Genomic DNA, 20,211 nt, shown 5'->3' on the forward strand with positions numbered 1-20,211 from the left:
GTCGGTACACTCTAGGAAATATCCTTTTTATTCTTAATCCGGGTGATCGCGGGTTCCCACGCCTTGCTAAGGATGTAACCGCTGTCACGATTCAGTTGTGGCTCCCTTACTCTAATCTCTATGACTTCTTTGATGACACAGTTCCAGTATTTGGAAGTCTGTGTCCTCCAAGCAATGCGCGAGTGTATACATAGGTCAGACCATTCGTACCATTGAGGACCGATGCCGAGAACATCTGCAACAGCCCAGTAAGTCGGCAATTGCTGAGCATTGCCTGTCGGAACTCCCCAGCATGGATTATGACCAAACAAAAGTACTGACACAGACTTCCAAATACAGGGACTGTGTCATCAAAGAAGTCATAGAGACTAGAGTAAGGAAGCCACAACTAAATCGTGACAGCGGTTACATCCTTAGTAAGGCATGGGAACCCGCGATCACCCGGATTAAGAAGAAAAAGGATATTTCCCAGAGTGTACCGACTTCGGGGGAGGAGGGAAGAATAACGAGAGCGGTGCCAGCAGACCCTCCTGAACGAGAAGACCTAGGACACAGCGCCCAGACGGCGGGAGAACGGATGCTGTAGCTGAACCGCGCGGGGGCGCGGACCGCACCGACTCATAGGAAGCGCCTGAGGGAAGAGGGGGATTGTCCTATATATACCTGGCGACAGCCCACCGCCGGTCAGTACATCAGCGCACCTGATGATGGCAATGTGGGCGATTGCCGAAATATTGTGTCCTACGCACACTCTTATGAGGCTGTTCACCCGAGATTTATTTCGTCATAAAATACGCCTGGAGAAATTGAAGAATCACTCCTCTCCTGCTGGTCTACGAAAAAGAGTTCTGACTAGATATGAGTTTCAGCGCAGTGTAGCAAGATCAGAAAGTACTGTGGCTGTGCACATACCTGCATCGGCCTTGGAGGCAGGCTTGGCCGGGCGTCCACGCTTCTTCCTGGCGTCCTGCGCCGCCTCAGGCGCTGCGGCGACGGCCGGGGACAGACCCAGCGTCGGGCTCTGCAACTGGCCGGCCGCTGTGGGGGTGGCGGAGGCGGCGGGGGTGGCGTCGCGAGGCGGCGTCGGCAGCGCCGGAGGGGGTGTGGCCTGCGGCGGCGAGTCGGTGGCGCGCATCGCCTGCAGCTGTCGCACGCAGCTGCTTACCGCTGCGGGGACCACCTCGTCCGGCAGCGTCCGTAACCACGGCGCGATGTCTGCGAACACACGCACTGCGCGCTCTAAAACTGCGATAAACACGCCGTCTTAGCAACAGGTGCTGCCTGTAGTTTTATCGCCCTGCAGATAGCGACTAACTCCCTATCTAGGAGACGAATAGAGAACACGTGTCCTCAGATTAGGCGTGGATGAGTACGTGAACGTGGACCTTATCGAGGACTCGGTTTCCGAAGATTATGGTGATCACTGATGCATGAGCTCACTGGACTGTTCCGTAACACATTGTTTGCGTGCGATCACAAGCGAATGAGCAATCGCAGAAAAATTCTGCTGGTCACTCTAATTTTCTCGTTGTGGTCACTTGACGATAAGTATGTGGGAGGAAGTAATTGGCTCACAGGATAAAATATTACTCACACTTAACCCTCTGAGTGCCACTAGTTTGACCCTCAAACCACCATTTTATTAATTTTGCTTCCGCGTGAAACCACCGACGCTATTGCAGGACAAGTTGCAATGAAAAAAGTCCAACATATTTGTACAGGAGCAAAGTTTAAACATGGCTGCTTGGTTCGGTGACCGTTTCTAAATTAAAATTGAAACAAATGAGCCCTCGGTCACTATTATTTTTAGTCTTATTGACCAGGTTTCAACACTTCTAAGAGCGCCTTCATCAGAATTAAAACAATTAAAATGGCCTATAACATAGTTACAAATTTATAAGAAAAGAAATTTTTATATAAAAAGTACTGATTAACAATAAAAGACAGAGGCAGTATTTACATGTCACATATAAAACAATTAACAAGCCAGAAAAGTTTTAGTCGCAAAATATATAAAAAGGAAAAAGGAAGTAGGTTACAGTACACTTGTTCGCCCACTGCTTGAACACTGCTCACTGGTGTGAGATCCGTACCAGATAGGGTTGATAAAAGAGATAGAGCAGATCCAACGGAGAGCAGCGCTCTTCGTTACAGGATCATTTAGTAATCGCGAAAGCGTTACGGAGATGATAGATAAACTCCAGTGGAAGACTCTGCAAGAGAGACGCTCAGTAGCTCGGTACGGGCATTTGTTGAAGTTACGAGAACATACCTTCACCGAGGAGTCAAGCAGTATATCGATCTCTCCTACGTATATCTCGCGAAGAGACCATGAGGATAAAATTAGGATAGGACAGGATAAAATTAGAGCCCACACTGAGGTATACCGACAATCTTTCTTTCCACGAACAATTCGAGACTGGAATAGAAGGGACAACCGATAGATGTACTCAAGGTACCCTCCGCCACACACGGTCAGGTGGCTTGCGGAGTATGGATGTAGATGTAGAAGCAATGTGTGAAGGCGAGCCACTATGGGCTGCTCGTACCTGTACAGCCACAGGTTGCAACGGACTGAGGCGTCCGAGTTAACAAGTGCGGGCAGGTGAACATGACATTGCATCGAGAATGCCATCTACTAGCCGCAAGTACAACTTGGCTACTTAACATCCAAGTATAGACAGACGAAAATTATAATGAATATTGTTCAGTGCATAATGTAAAAAGCAATATTTTGTTTAACAGCGACAGATAAAGTAACATTTTGTCTGCATCAGAGCTTAGAAGTAAAGTTTGAAGCATAAAAACGTCATTATAGAAAATACAGGAAGGGCTGAATGACACAGCTTATAGAAAGCGATGTAACATGAAATACAGCCAATAAGCCATATAATAAATGAAAAATTATCAATTAACTTAGATGGAAAAAACATTTCGGTAAACTGCACAATGAGACCCGAAATTAAATGTCAAGTAACGGCTTTATACCGTTGAAGAAATTTTTCTTGCGTAACTGCAGCTGTTCATTGAGAATGAGACTATCATTTCGAGAAAGATGTTTACAATTCTCTAATTCTTCCAGAATATCTAATTTACGTCTTTTCTTTTCGGTGTGCAAAATGTTGATATCGCAAATAGCTTTAGGCGCGTGACCTGTAATTATAGACGCTAGACCTTTCTAAAGGGGAACGAATCGATTTTAAATTATGAATGAAGGTTCTTTTTCAAATTATTATTGGTAGAAAATGCAGCGATCCACTTTTATTTATTACGAAGAAGGCGTTGGATCTGATAGGAGATGGGCCCCACGAAAGGAATAGAGAAATATTTTTTCGTGTTAGATTCAGTGGTAGAAGTGCCGAGCGTAATAACTCTTTTAGTAGTTTTCTTTTTAAGGATGCTATCTACTATGCTAGGTTTATACTCGTTATTAACTGCTATGGTTTTGAGTAAATTGATTTCGTCGTTGAACTGTTCTTTCGAAAGTGGAATGGAAGTAGCTCGGTGAATAGCTGAATGAAAGAAGGCGTTTTTATGAGACTGTGGATGAATGGAAGACGCAGGTACGATCTGATCAGTATATGTTTCTTTACGATTTTATTATCTTCTATTGTAAGAGTCAAGTCAAGAAAGTTTAATTGGTGGGCTTCGTTCACAAGTTCAATGGTGAAAGATATTTTCTCACGAAGATCATTGAAAAGATTGAAAATACGGTCAATGCCACCAGCGGGTCCCTTGTAGATGATTAAAGTATCATCTTCGTATCTGAAATAGGAAAGAATGCCTAGTGATGTAGCTGAAAATCAGTTAAAAACTTTTCTTCTAGAGAGTTGATGAAAGAATCCCAGCTAAGGGATTTCCCACAGTGAGACCGTCGGATTGCTGGCGCAATTGTTCACTAAATTCAAAATAGTTGTACTTGACTACGACTATGATAATATTCATGAAGTCAGTGATTTGTTCATCTGAAAAATCTTTTTCAAAATGACGTAAATTTTTTTCTACTATTGTAAGCGTTTCCTGTACAGGCACTTTAGTATAAAGATTATCTTGTAAGCGTTTCCTGTAGAGGTACATTAGTATAAAGATTATCTTGTAAGCGTTTCCTGTACAGGTACATTAGTATAAAGATTATCTTGTAAGCGTTTCCTGTAGAGGGACATTAGTACAAAGATTATCTTGCATACGACGCAATCCGAATGTAGCCAGGTATATGTGAAGAGTGTGTGATTCACTGCAAAGAAGGCTTAACAATGTGTCAAGATGCTTGCGAACCATATGCAGCAAAGCCTTTAGTGGCTACTTCTACGTAACTGATGGATAACAACGAGAGGATAGATTGGCCAATAACCCAACAGTTACTGGTTTCCGGACGTTCATTATGGGAGCTTTTCTTCGTGTTTTGACCAATACTACTCTATGTAGGGAAATAGAATACGTTGTTTTTAAGCATCCTGTACAGAAAGTGGCACTTTATAGCGCTGTAAATGAACCAGAACTGACGTTAAACTGATCCTCGACACTAACGTAAGTCATGACACTGATATGGTGTCTGTGTGACTGTAGGCTATTAAGGCGGATCGTGGTGAAGACGGGCCAGAATGGCAGAAACTAACTGTCGTGACTGAACTTGCTCGTGACCACACCGTGAATCAAGCCGCACAGTTTATTGCTGTACCATTGGTGTACCACATAAAACATGTCGTAATAAAAGTGATAATAAAAACAGCCTAATCGACAGGAAACGGGAACGAGTGTCACGCCTTGTTAACGAAAATCGTTTACAAATCCGACAGAAATTTCTGCTGTCAGTGAATGCAGGCCAATATCAACCAGTTTACAAGCGAACATTGTGACGGGAACTGTAATACACTCGTGAGCCAAAACATTACGACCACCTGCTTAATAGCTTGTTTGTCTGTCCTTGGAACAAAATACGTCACTGATTCTGCGTATCAGGGATCCGACAGTTTGTTGGTAGGTTTGTGCAGTTACGTGGCATTAGATGTAATTCCCATAAATAACGGGCTGCTGATCTGCGTATGCGGTGATGGCGCCCGATAGCGACCCAAATGGGTTCCATAGCATTTAAATCAGGCAAATTTGGTCGCCGAGAGTTCACTATAATGTTCCTCAAACCACTGTAGCACGGTTCTGGCTCGGACAGACGGACAGTTATACTGCTGAAAGATGACATCGCCATCGGGAAGGACATCAAGCATGAAGAGATGCAGGTGGTTCGCAGTTGTGAGCTTATTGTCGATTACTAGCACAGGTCCCATGCAAGCGCAGGAAAATATCTCCCATAGAATAATACTGCTCCCCACATCCTGCGTCCGTAACGCACTGCACGTTTCGAGTATCCGTTCACCTCGATGACGGCGTTTGTGGAGACGACCCTCAACCTAGTGTAGCAAAAACGTTATTCACCCGAAGAGCCGACACGTTTCCATTGATGTTTTTTTAATGTTTCCATGCGATCGGCAACTGTTAATATTTATCTTGGTTTTTGTGCCACTGCTGAGTTTCTACCTTTTAAAGTGCACCATCACAAGCCTTTTTTGTAAAAAAGAAATGCTATACCGGCAGAAATTCTGCAATACGGTAGTGAAAATAAACTAAAAACTTACAGTTGCAGGCACCATGGGCTCATTGAAAAATTCGTGGATGCTTTGGATCTACATTCAAAGAAAATTATTAAATCACTGCCCCATCAGGCAGGGGTAAAGTATAGTATAAATGCATCAAAGCCAAGCAAATGAAGCCTAATCATTCCTTTTAACTTTAACTAAAAAAACATACTGAATATCTATGGTTGCTTACATTAAAAAAATCTAACAATCTACTTGAAAATGGCCTAAGTCTACAACTGAGGAAGAGTATAGAAAATAAAAATTGACACTTGCAGGCGGCATGGAATCATTCAGAAAAGTTTTCGCAACCTTGGAACCACGTCAAAAAGATATTTATACACTTTGTATTTATGTATGTACCCCATACACAAACAAATAGACACATGTGTTGCAGTATTCTACAGTATTACCAGGTAAAGCGCTCGTGTCTTTGTAAAACTCATCATACCTGCACCTCTTTGTGACGTGTTCCGCCCGCTGCCCTTCGTCAAATGGCAGCCTCAGTCATTTCATCATCGCCATCTATTTTAGCACTGTAGATAAGCTGTCGGATAATCCGCTCAAATGACTGCCCCATTCGCCGGTCTGCGACTCGTTCGTCGCCCCCGTACGGTAGTATCGGAGATAGCCGCAAGGCGCGCACTAGTTGTACACTCCGTTCTTCTCACCAGTTAACCCGATCCGCTGAGCAGTCTTAGTGGATCGAGGAAGCAAAGTGGCGTAGGAAAAGTAACAGCAGTATGTATGAAATTTGAAGCATTTGTTGGCAGGGCACTGACAACTTAATTGCAGCTTCAGCCTTCTACATAGCCTTATTCCAAAACTTTGCGCCGAGCGAGGTGGCGCAGTGGTTAGCACTCTACTCGCATTCGGGAGGACGACGGTTCAATCCAGCGTCCGGCCGTTCTGATTTAGATTTCCGCTTCAGGCAAATGCCAGGATGCTTCCTTTGAAAATGCATGGCCGACTTCCTTCCGTCATCCGATGGGACCGATGACCTTGCTATTTGGTCCTCTCCCCCAAATGTACCAACCAACCAATCAAAACTTTACAGGTATATCACTCGTTGCTCAGTTCAGTTGAGGAGTTAATTCCGGAATTGAATACAAACTATCGATAGAGAATATCAGGTAGAGAAAGCACTGACGGATTGAAACTTCCTGGCAGATTAAAACTGTGTGCCCGACCGAGACTCGAACTCGGGACCTTTGCCTTTCGCGGGCAAGTGCTCTACCATCGGAGCTACCGAAGCACGACTCACGCCCGGTCTTACAGCTTTACTTCTGCCAGTATCTCGTCTCCTACCTTCCAAACTTTACAGAAGCTCTCCTGCGAACCTTGCAGAACTAGCACTCCTGAAAGAAAGGATATTGCGGAGACATGGCTTAGCCACAGCCTGGGGATGTTTCCAGAATGAGATTTTCACTCTGCAGCGGAGTGTGCGCTGATATGAAACTTCCTGGCGGATTAAAACTGAGTGCCCGACCGAGACTCGAACTCGGGACCTTTGCCTTTCGCGGGCAAGTGCTCTACCATCCCTGATTACAAAAATTTATTTCTAAGGAACTTTGTTGGATACAGCTATGCCGTTTGTTGCAAATGGTAGCTGAAATCACAAAGTCTTTTATAGATGCACTTGCACATTCACTACGTTTGTTGCGTTTTGAACGTCTGGATGATACTCAATTTCTTTTCATGTCTTTGTCAACATCTCTTCCGTCACCGCCTCTACGGCTTCCCGTATTCATGCTGTAAGAGTCTGCACCATCAGGGACTGGTCAACTGGACACATTATGCTTAAGGCAACCCCACAAAAAAGTTAAGAGAGGTTACGTTTGATGAACGCGCTTGCCATTGTGTTTTACCGTCTTTGTGGTCTACCTTTCCGGAAAGGTTTCATCGAAAAATTTGCGAACAAAAATTGGCAGTGCACCACGTTGTTGAAACTAGTTTGAATTGTTTAAATTCTGGTAACTGAGGTGCAATTTCAAGTTCCAACTTGTCCAGGTAAAACGTTGCCGTAACAGTAAAACTAAACTAAACTCCGTCCGAACAGGCCGTGGACAGCCCAACGGTACCGACCGGCCGCCGTGTCATCCTCAGACCACAGGCGTCACTGGATGCGGATATGAAGGCTCATGTGGTCAATACACTGCTCTCCCGGCCGTTCTGTCAGTTTACGTGACCGGAGCCGCTACTTCTCAATCAAGTAGCTCCTCAGTTTGCCTCACAAGGCCAGAGTGCACCCTGCTTGCCAACAGTTCCCGGCAGAGCGGATGGTTCAAAATGGTTCAAATGGCTCTGAGCACTATGCGACTTAACTTCTGAGGTCATCAGTCGCCTAGAACTTAGAACTAATTAAACCTAACTAACCTAAGGACATCACTCACATCCATGCCCGAGGCAGGATTCGAACCTGCGACCGTAGCGGTCACGCATTTCCAGACTGAAGCGCCTTTAACCGCACGGCCACACCGGCCGGCAGAGCGGATGGTCACCCATCCAAGTGCTAGCCCATCCCGACAGCGCTTAACTCCTATGATCTGATGGGGACCGGTGTTACCACTGAGGCAAGGCCGTTGGTGCCGTAATAGTAGGCTCATTGAAATAGACCATGCAGACATTAGGAATTCACTAAATGTATTCGCAATTGCGAAAATGGACAACCATCAGCTGTAGAATTGAATGACGACAGTGAAAATTTTTACCGGACGGGGACTCGAGCCCGCATTTCCCGCTCATTGCGAACGGTCGCCTTACCATTTTTTTCCCTATATTTCTATACAGTTCGTTGCGTTTGGTCTGGGCGGCTGAGTGGACGTCACAAGACGTCCGTTCAAGTTGATAGTTGATTCTTTGACTCAGTTTTTCTATTACAGAGGGCACGCAGCCCTCTCACCGAACACGCTGAGCTACCGTGCCGGCTACCATTTGGCTATCCATGCGCGACTCACGGCCAGCCCCAAACTTCTATATGTCGTCATCCATGCGTCTTCAACCTGTACCCGTATATCCATCACGTATATTCCCGTACAGGTAAGACATTTTACTTGAAAGTCGCTTGCCCAGTGTCGGCATATAAATACGATATTGCAGTGCCTCTCTTATTCTGAATTACGATGTGCGAAGGAGCTATGCATCGTAAATAACACAGGCACTGCAGTGTCATAGATATCTGTAGGTGTGTGCATAAAAAGCTTTTTGAGTTAAGCTACGACTTGCAAGAAGCTTTTAGCCGTATCTAGAATAGTTCCTTAGAAATAGATATTTGTAATCATAGAAAGACATTACGTCCGCCCTCTATTACATTCTCCTCCGACTACTCCATCACTCATACGATTTACGTCTAAAATCAAAGGTAGTTCGCGCGTGAAAAACTGCAAAGCACAAAGTGATTGTTCTCAGTACTGTTCACACCGAACCGAGCACCGATGTGGCGAACACGATAACTTTCTTTGACGGTCCGCTGGAAGAGCGAAATCAGCCGAACCCGAGAGCGAGCGCCTACAAACTAGCAGCGATTCCGGAAACAGCATTCACAAAGGACCCAACTCGCTCTTACTAACGAAAGTACGATCATTTGGGATACCAAACGAAATTTGCGACTGGGTTGAGGGATTTATTGGTAGAGAGGACTCAGCATGTTATCTTTGACAGAGAATTATTCAGAGTGCAGGTATGCTACAGGAAAGCGTGTTCCAATCCTTAATATTCATGTCGCATGTAAATGGCTAGGCAGACGGTATTAATAGGAGCCTCAGCCTCTTTTGCAGATGATGCAGTTATCTACAAGGAAGTACTAACTGAAAAAAATTGCTCCATCATTCATAAAAATTGTGCTAAGATCGACAATTTTCTTTAAATATCGAAAAAGTTTTGTTTTTACACGAGTGGGTCATCCCGAATCTGTCCCGAATCTGTCAGAGAATTTACCTTCCTCCAGGTGCATCAGAAAGTTCGGCCTTACCAGAGAAACACTCTAGCTCGAACGGCTAAAACGGAACAAAAGTTATTTTAAATCGTAGTAACGAAGTCAGTAAATAACGTTGTATTTTGGCGTCGTTATTTCGCTTATTTTTCTGTGAGAGTAACTGTGTGGTCATTTGCTGCCATTACCAGAAAAGTTCCTAATATTTAATTTCTCCATTTTGAATAACTCCGTCTTCCGACTTATTATGGTGAAACTAAATTTGTTTTACGGGATGCCGAGAAGGAGAATGCTAACAGGTCAGAGTGAAAGACGAAGAGCTAGACAGACACAGTTTTTGCAAAGAGAAAGTAATAGCAACATCGACATTCATAATGATAATGCATCTGCTTTATTTAATTATCATATCATCAATAAGTGAGTATCGAAAATTGAAATACCGATTTGTCAATGAAAATTGAATGGAAGCTTGCCGCAGATGTGCACAAAAGAAAAAAATCATGTCTATACATAGCCATAAGGATAGGTAGAAGGAAGTAGACATATACAAATGAGGGAAAGTTTCCTGCGTCTCTGACATTGCTACCAAATTCTATCACGCGTAACGGTCGGGTGCAATGGTAGAAACGACACCCAGAGGTAACAAGGTTTCGTGAAGTTGCATTCTAGGGACGTTCATGTTTGAATGTTGGAGATGGGTCATCTGCATTAACACTCACATACCGGACAACTATAATGCAGCAACTGCTATGTCATTGATGTTGTCAACAGTGGAAAACGAAACGTAGTAACGAAGCCGTCGAGGACAACAAACGTTGTTTATTAGCGTCATTTTTTCACTTACTTTGATCTAAGAGTAAACGGAACTAATTCTGTGTTCGTTTGCTGCCGTCACCACAAAATTCAGATTGTTCCTAATTTTCAGTATCTTCACCTTGAGTTGCTACAACGTCCTTTCTACAAGGAAACTATGTTTGGTTTAGCTAAGGCCTCAAAGAAGATCATTAACGGGTCGGACTGAAGGACAGAGAGCTAGAGAGACACAATTTTTGCGTAGACAAACTGATAGGAATAATGCAGATGTTAATAACATGTTCTATCGAGGACATGGCAACAAAAATATATCAACATCACGCAGGCCGGTTCATACAGATTCATGCTATGTGTGGACGCGGATTGTTCTGTTGTAAAGCGACAGAACGCTTGAGAGTTAACATATGAGGATGCAGGACTTCTCAACATATGCCGTCAGAGTTCCCTCAATCACTGTCACCCGTGACCTGAAGTCATACCCAATGGCTCCCCACCAATCGAGGTGGCGAAGTGGTTGGCACACTGGACTCGCATTTGGGAGGATGACGGTTCAAACCCGCGTCCGGCCATCCTGATTTAGGTTTTCTGTGACTTCCCTATATCTCTCCAGGAAAATGCCAGAATGGTTCCTTTGAAAAGGCACGGCCAACTTCCTTCCCCATGGGACCGATGACCTCGCTGTTTGGTCCCCTCCCCCAAATTAACCAACCAACCAATGGCTCCCTACACCGTAACTCCAGGAGTATCACCACAGTGACTCTCCAAAACATTGGAAAAATAGTATCTCTCTCCAGATTGCCACCATGCTAGCCGACGGTGGTTATCCAAGTGACGCAGAACCGTGATTCAACCCTGAGGACAATATGATACCAATCATCAGTAGTCCGTGCTTCTCAGTGACGGCATCACTCCAAATGCAGCTGTTTCTGTTGTGGTGTTAACTGCACTCCATGCACAGGATGGTAATTCCCTAGTCCGTATGCTGCCAGTGTCCAACGAATGCTGACGGATGGTCCAGAATGTTGCAGGGACTCCACTGCTCGTTCTCTGATAGCACTTGAGAAAGAGTTACGTCGTGCCTGGTGCACAATACAGTAATCCTCCCTTGTGGTGGCCAAACATGGTCAGCCGGAACATTGATGACGAGTATGTCTGCCCTCACATTCCTTCCACACACTCCAGTATCGGGCTGATGTCACATCTGATTGTCCCACAAAGCTGGATATTGTATGATCCGACCAGTCGGCCAAATGGTGACCAACAATGAGGGCCCTTTCCAACTTTCTCAAGTGCTGATAACGCTGTTTCACACGTGTACGAGGCGCCGTATGGTGATCATTCAACATCAGAAGCTGTTCACGCCCCTTGTATGCCCTGCCAGACCTGGTGACAACGTTAGATACCGCAACATTAGTGCACTCTGGTGGCTGTTCCACCTGTCACAGAGAGCTGTAACTCTAAATCACTTAACATACTCGCTGATGGCACGTATGTGTACGACGGTAGTTAGTTCAGATGGTTCAAATGGCTCTGAGTACTATGGGACTTAACTGCTGAGCTCATCAGTGCCCTAGAACTTAGAACTACTTAAACCTAACTAACCTAAAGACATCACAGACATCCACGCCCGAGGCAGGATTCGGACCTGCGACCGTAGCGTTCGCGCGGCTCCAGACTGTAGCGCCTAGAACCGCTCGGCCACCGTAGCCGGCGCAAGTTAGTTAGTTTACATGTTCCATAGATCACCTGAAGGGTTCTTTTGTCAAAATGATGTGGAGAGTGTCATTTTACAGGATATTTATTCATGATTTGTGTTAACATTAAGCCGGCCGCGGTGGCCGTGCGGTTCTAGGCACTGCAGTCTGGAACCGCGGGACTGCTACGGTCGCAGGTTCGAATCCTGCCTCGGGCATTGATGTGTGTAATGTCCTTAGGTTAGTTAGGTTTAAGTAGTTCTAAGTTCTAGGGGACTGATGACCTAAGATGTTAAGTCCCATAGTGCTCAGAGCCATTTGAACCATTTTTTTGTTAACATTAATGAAGCTACTTATGCAAGTTCAGTTAGAAATAATATTTCCTTTTTCTCTGTCTGGCAGTGTTTAAGTAGAAATTCGTCAATGGAACACAAGCAGTTGTCCAGCACGAAAGATTTTAAGTTAGATTTAAAACTTGTTTTGCTACCTGTCCGACATTTTATGTTGATGGGGAAATGATCAAAAATTTTTGTTGCTGCATGAATATTGAACTCCTTACATTGACATCCGCCAGTGTCTTCCGGGTGCTTCTGTTTTATTGTCAGGCAGTGTATTTCGCAAAATAAAAGTTGCTGTATTTTTGTACATCCTCATCTTATTCGTCTTCGACGTGAAAATGTGGAGTTTCAATGATTACAATACAGCGGAACGCAACGATACCAACTCTTGATAAAGACAATATGTGGACATATTTCATTACAGATTCGTTAATGTTTAAACATCAATTGCGCACAAGGGCAAAGTTTTCCAGGTAAATAACCTTAAAGTATTGTAGAACAAACACATTTCTATATTTTAAAATAATTTTTATTCAGTTTCAGCCTTTCCACGGACATGCTGAAAAGTAATGCCTCCAAATATTTTATGTGAATTCTCTTGAGGTTTTTATTAAAATAAATTTTATTAACATAAATAGATCTGTACGTCACACCTCTGCTACCGGTTTCAACGCAACACTGGCGATGTCACTTTGTTCCACCTCCAGCAATATTATCTACCAGCTCAAAATATCTGCAGCGTAGAATTCAGGAGCTGAGTGCAAGTTCTATTAGTAACCGCACACAGTATCCGCATGATGCACGCCACACCCTTTTAAGTGCTTCTTCGGTGGCGTCTATCTACTTCCTTGTGCTATCTGATTCCCTAGCCGGACTCCCGTCGTAGAAACTTTATCGGTACAAACACGAGCGCTTGTTTATCAACACTTAGCGCTAGTTGTTTCCTTGTGGCCGACTAGTGGCCGCGCGGTGTATCTGACGAGGAAAAGTTGCCCGCAGATAAAGGCCTCTCTTCCGCAAGCTTTTGCAGGGGTCCAGTAAACAACTGCGCAATTTATCAGCTCTTCATTACACTGTATTCAGAAGGTTGCCTGGGATTTTGTTGGTGTCTGCTGCATTCATTACAGTTCCACGCCATCGAACAATGTTTGCATATTTCCTACATAGCACCTTGAGTTTTTGTTCCTATAACACAATTTCATTTTCCTCTTTCTCGCTTTTCCTACGGAGGTTGCCGACACGTGGCTTCAGTATCAGTTCATGTTCTATTTGGAGGTTGGATTATTCTTTCCAGGAATTTAGTACCCACACTAAAATATTTACGATAAGAGTGTGGCTAAAAGTGATGGTTTTATCATTACATTCGTCTACACCTGCAAAACCCACTGTACACAACGTGCTAGCCACTGTAAGGACATATTAAGGGACAAATGGGCAGGGATGAGCCTAGGCTGAGGTTAAAGAATTATTCTGAAGTAATTACATGTAAAATAGGTTATCTCAGCATATCCACCTTTTAACTAGAGTTCGCGTCACTGATCGGTTTGCGAGTAAATACGTGTTTAATGACCATACGGGTCAAGAATTATTATCGGTATGTATAGGATCCGAGGGATGCTGCAAACTACACTACTGGCCATTAAAATTGCTACATCACGAAGATGACGTGCTACACACGCGAAATTTAACCGGCAGGAAGAAGATGCTGTGATATGCAAATGATTAGCTTTTCAGAGCATTCACAAAAGGTTGGCGCCGGTGGCGACACCTACAACGTGCTGACATGAGGAAAGTTTCCAACCGATTTCTCAGACACAAACAGCAGTTGCCCGGCGTTGCCTGGTGAAACGTTGTTGTGATGCCTCGTGTAAAGAGGAGAAATGCGTACCATCACGTTTCGGACTTTGATAAAGGTCGGACTGTAGCCTATCGCGATTGCGGTTTATCGTATCGCGACATTGCTGCTCGCGCTGGTCGAGATCCAATAATTGTTAGCAGAATATGAAATCGGCGGGTTCAGAAGGGTAATACGGAACGCCGTGCTGGATCCCAACGGCCTCGTATCACTAGCAGTCGAGATGACAGGCATCTTATCCGCATGGCTGTAACGGATCGTAAAGCCACGTCTCGATCTCTGAGTCAACAGATGGGGACGTTTACAAGACAACAACCATCTGCACGAACATGGACTATCAGCTCGGAGACCATGGCTGCGGTTACCCTTGACGCTGCATCACAGACAGTAGCGCCTGCGATGGTGTACTCAACGACGAACCTGGGTGCACGAATGGCAAAACTTCATTTTTTCAGATGAATCCAGGTTCTGTTTACAGCATCATGATGGTCGCATCCGTGTTTGGCGACATCGCGGTGAACGCACATTGGAAGCGTGTATTCGTCATCGCCATACTGGCGTATCACCCGGCGTGATGGTATGGGGTGCCATTGGTTACACGTCTCAGTCACCTCTTGTTCGCATTGACGCCACTTTGAACAGTGGACGTTACATTTCAGATATTTTACGACCCGTGGCTCTACCATTCATTCGATCCCTGCGAAACCCTACATATCAGCAGGATAATGCAAGACCGCATGTTGCAGGTCCTGTACGGGCCTTTCTGGATACAGAAAATGTTCGACTGCTGTCCTGGCCAGCACATTCTCCAGATCTCTCACCAATTGAAAAAGTGTGGTCAATGGTGGCCGAGCAACTGGCTCGTCACAATACGCCAGTCATTACTCTTGATGAACTGTGGTATCGTGTTGAAGCTGCGTGGGCAGCTGTACCTGTACACGCCATCCAAGCTCTGTTTGACTCAATGCCCAGGCTTATCAAGGCCGTTATTACGGCCAGAGGTGGTTGTTCTGGGTTCTGATTTCTCAGGATCTAAGCACCCAAACTGCTTGAAAATGTAATCACATGTCAATTCTAGTATAATATATTTGTACAATGAATAGCCGTTTATCATCTGCATTTCTTCTTGGTGTAGCAATTTTAATGGCCACTAGTGTATACGCCAGCACTTGTTCCCTCGCTGACCAAGTCGTCGTGATAGAAATGCGTTTCATCGACAGGATTACAACCGTCTCCCTCTTGTACCTCTATGGCCAACTGCCCTCAAACTCGGAGTTGAAGTATGTACCATAGTGGAGTACTATCTATAAAAAAGTAACCTGTGCACACTTCTTACCTCTCACTTAATGTTTATGAGTGCCTGTCGAACACACAGGGGTTGAACAAAAAATGGGAACACCAGAAACTCAACACATTACCATGCCTAATACGTTGTAGACTATAGACAAAGCTTTGGCATTCAAAACATCTTCCAGCCGTCTCGGAATGGATAAATACAGTTCCTCTACCGTTTTCAAGGTGATCTTAAACCATTCTTCCTGCAAAATGGTGAGAAAATCAGGTAACGATGAAGCAGGTTGATAGCAAACAAGCAGCCCTCTCTCCATATTGACAACAAAGTCCCAATGATGCTGAGATCTGGAGACTGAGGTGGCCCACTGGAGGTGTGGCAATTCACCCTCGTGTTCACAAAACCAGTGGTGGACAATACAAGCTGTGTCAACAGGTGACCCGGCGTTTTGGAACACAGTCTCACCATTGGATAAGAAACACTGTACCAAGGGATCTGATCAGGCAAAATGGTCACATAATCGTTGGTAGAAATGCGACCTTACAGAGTAATCATGGGGCCCATGGAACACCAAAATAAGGCTGCCAAGATCATCATCGAGCACACTTCGGCTCTCCTAGTTACGGCAGCGCCTACCATACGAGTAACAACAATTTTCCCACCTTAAAATTCACTTAGCTTCGTCGTAATTCACTCACACCTACACTGTGCTGACCGCGAATGACTCTTGCAATTTATTGAGGACTTTCCACAGGTGCGGTTCGTTGTCAAATACACTACTGGCCATTAAAATTGCTACACCAAGAAGAAATGCAGATGATAAACGGGTATTCATTTGACAAATATATTATACTAGAACTGGCATGTGATTACATTTTCACTCAACTTCGGTGCATAGATCCTGAGAAATCACTACATAGAACAACCACCTCTGGCCGTAATAACGGCCTTGAAACGCCTAGGCATTGAGTCAAACAGAGCATGCATGGTGTGTACAGGTATAATCGCCCATGCAGCTTCAGCACGATACCACAGTTGATCAAGTGTAGTGACTGGCGTATTGTACCATTTATCAGCATTTATTTGTGTGTGTTGACTGACTTCATTCTTTTCTGGATTTTTTTCGTTTGACACACAAGCGTAATTAAATTTTGCAGGCTTCTGATATAAATTAAGTAGATTTCATCACGACGTTACAAACAAACACCTGTGGAAGTGAGACACGGAACACGACATCTAAAGACAGAAGCAGAATTCAAATAACCGCAATGAGATTTCTTTGAGAGGTGGTAGAAGTCTCATGGCTAGGCCGTATAAGCAATGGAGGAGTGAGAGAATCTCAAATTAGAACTGAGACGATACACAAAAAAATGGTTCAAATTGCTCTGAGCACTATGGGACTCAACTGCTGAGGTCATTAGTCCCCTAGAACTTAGAACTAGTTAAACCTAACTAAACTAAGGACATCACAAACATCCATGCCCGAGGCAGGATTCGAACCTGCAACCGTAGCGGTCTTGCGGTTCCAGACTGCAGCGCCTTTAACCGCACGGCCACTTCGGCCGGCTGAGACGATACACACAAGCAGAGTTTATACGCAAGAAAGAGGTGCCCACCAGTCGATGTTTATGCTTTCAATATTGATTTTGGACACCGCATACTAGAGAGGAATTTATTGTGCGAATAATTTCTACTCATAAAATTCATTTAATTTTATCGTGTAACTCAAATATTTCCATATTTATAGAGATTACGTGTGTTCTTCGACACAAGTTATCTTTGGAACACCGTTTTCTTAGTTTTCAATGCAGGTGAGCAATTTTGTGCCTCTAGAAAATTTTATATAAGCTAACATAAATTTACTCAACCTAACCCAAGTTACCGATGCACTATGTACAGAAAAGGATACAGAGAAACTTCGAGAGACTAGAAGAAGTCTTGGTAAATTATACACTTTTTCCAAGCCCCGAAAAACTTCTGGAACTCGATCTTTCGTATAGCTTCTAGCTCTCTCAGCGACTCGATTTTAATGTCTATGCTTCTGAAATAACGGCTCTTTGCGATTTTCTTTATTTTCTGAAACAGAAAAAAAGTTTCATGGGGCATGTCTGGCGAATATGGAGACTTGAGGATCATTACAGTTACAAAAATCACGACAAGCAACGAGGTGTGAGCCGGGTGTATTAACGAATTGCTAAAGCCACAAATCCGAGGATTTTTGTCAAACCGCTTCACGCAAACGGCATTAAGTTGTAATATTCCTTACTGATCGTTCGACGTTGTGGCAAGAACTCGTCGTGCGTTATTTCGTTAAAACTGAGGAATACAGTGAGCATAAACTTCACATGTGACAGCATGTATCGAGCTTCTGTGGCATTATATAGAATGCTTTCACTTGAACAGTTGGGCGTTTTGGTTCGGAATTCTACAAATTTATAACAAACTTCCCTGTCACACGTTTCATACCTAAAGCATCCCGAAAACCTTCATGGCCTGAACCAGCTGGTATGCCAGCGTCATCACTGACTACTGATTCGGAGATTGTTCATAATCATTTCTTTCACTTGATTGATGATGTGCTAGGAAGTTCATGGTGCGCTGGCATTTCAACGACTTCACAGCCTTCTTTAAAACGCTGACACCACTCGTAAACAAGTCACTCACGCCAAACTAGGCAAAATCAGTATTTAACTTTCACAATATTTAACATATTTCAGAGGTTGCTGCACTTTACTTCGCTATTACATCAAAATTAGTATAAATTCTCTGATTCATTTCTATACAAAACTAGCTTAGCGACCGCTGCTTCGCTCGCGTCGACTACGTGGGCTGCAGAGATTATTTTTTGTTTTTATTTAATCGAATTTTTATGTTGCTCACAAACTTCAACCCATTCTAAGCTTTTTTACGCTAATTAAGGCCATCTTTTCAGAATGCTGTTCTGACCAAAAAGCGATTCTGATAGCTGGAGCCCGAAGTTATGCATTTTGCGCTCTTGTTGATATTTTTCCTTAGCAACTAACATCCCCTGAAAATAATTTCTTTATACCTAACCGAGAAGTGAAATACCAATTTTCATAAATTTAGCTCTAAAATTTTTTCAATGTAACGAAATATTTTCTTAAAAATTTTCATCCGCTATTGCACTCCCTTAGGGGTTGAATTTCTAGAAACACTGAAACGCGTCTATTTTTATTTCTAACCGACAAGTCAAATATCAGTTTTCATAGATGTAGCCTTAAAAATCGTTTAGCACCTCCTCAGTAATTATTTGTTTTCAAAACATCTTTCGTCCACTATTTTATTCCCTTAGTAGCTGAATTTCCAAAAATGTTGAAACGCGATTTTTTTTATTTTCTAACTGGGAAACCAAATACATATTTTCGTAAGTCTAGCTTAAAAATTGCCTTAATAGTGACATATTTTAAAAAATCCTTTCATCTCCTGCCTCAGCTCTTTAGGAGCGTAATTTCGAACAATTTCTTCTTAAATGATGCCTACAGTATAAGATCCACACCCCCTTCAAACTTCAACTTTCTGTTCTTAGCGGTTTGGATTGAGCGATGATGAGTCAGTAAATCAGTGTGACCCTATTTCAGCCCCTTAGAAGTTGAATTTCCGAAAACGGTGACACGAAGCTAAATACAAATTTTCTTAGATTTTCCTTCAGAAATGCTTGCACTATGAAATAGTTCCATAAAAACTTTCATCCCCCGTTTCACCCGCATAGGGACTGAATTTCCAAAAACAGTGAAACACGAGTTTTTTTTATTTCCAACTGAGAAGCAAAATTTAAATTTTCATAGATTTAGCTTTAAAAATTCTTTCATAATAAAATATTTTCATAAAATGTCTCATCCCATATTTCACCCCCTTAGGGGTCAATTTCCAGAAACACTGAACAGTGTTCATAATGAAGCTTTAAAAATACATTGGTAGTTCTTTAATAATGTTATATTTTCAAAGATAGCTTTGACTCACTATTCCACCCCCATAGGATTAAATTTCCAAAAAATGCTGAAATATGTATTTCTTTATTGCTGATTGAGAAACCAAATACCAATTTTCGTGGGTCCAGATTCAAAATTGCCTTAATAGCGACATTTTTTCACCCATTTAGGGACGGAATTTCGGAAAATCCCTTCTTCAGCGACGTCTGTAGCGTAAGTATGGGCTAGGGGATGAAAAGCCAGTAATTCAGGACATTGTCTTTTATATATAGAGATATATAATCGCGAGTACCGCCAAAGCACATGTAACATTGTCGACAGCTAACAACATACGAAATACAGAAAATACCTAAAACTGTATAGGAACTTTTCGGACATGTTTACTAACACAACAATGAAAAAAATGCCGCAAATCTGACGAATAGAACGTGCTGTGTTGCAGAATTCCCGTTACTTCTCACCCCATAAAATACTGAGACTGTCATCGGCAGTCGATCCATAGACTTCTAAGTCAGTAAATCAGTGATTACATGCATCCTATGAAAAGAAAATTGGCACAACTCTGTGGCGGGCTATTCAGCAGTTTCAAGGAAATTCGATAGTTACTTTGTGAGTGATCCTCGATATTTCGATTATTTTAGTTCGTCATGATACTTAAATACTGCATCGCATGTCAACTGACCTCGTATTTTTTTGGCCACTATTCACG

General features: G+C 43.3%; 1 protein-coding gene across 1 annotated transcript in view; it reads right to left on the reverse strand.

Moving 5' to 3' along the window:
- LOC126234931 (uncharacterized) overlaps nucleotides 1-20,211 on the reverse strand; it is a 152,140-nt gene that overhangs the window by 81,665 nt on the left and 50,264 nt on the right. Inside the window, exon 3 of the mRNA XM_049943671.1 lies at nucleotides 913-1,215. Within this exon, the coding sequence (XP_049799628.1) occupies nucleotides 913-1,215 (303 nt within the window). The remainder of the gene's footprint in view (nucleotides 1-912; nucleotides 1,216-20,211) is intronic.

This window comes from Schistocerca nitens, chromosome 2 (genome assembly GCF_023898315.1).
Source record: "Schistocerca nitens isolate TAMUIC-IGC-003100 chromosome 2, iqSchNite1.1, whole genome shotgun sequence".
Classification (NCBI taxonomy): Eukaryota; Metazoa; Arthropoda; class Insecta; order Orthoptera; family Acrididae; genus Schistocerca; species Schistocerca nitens.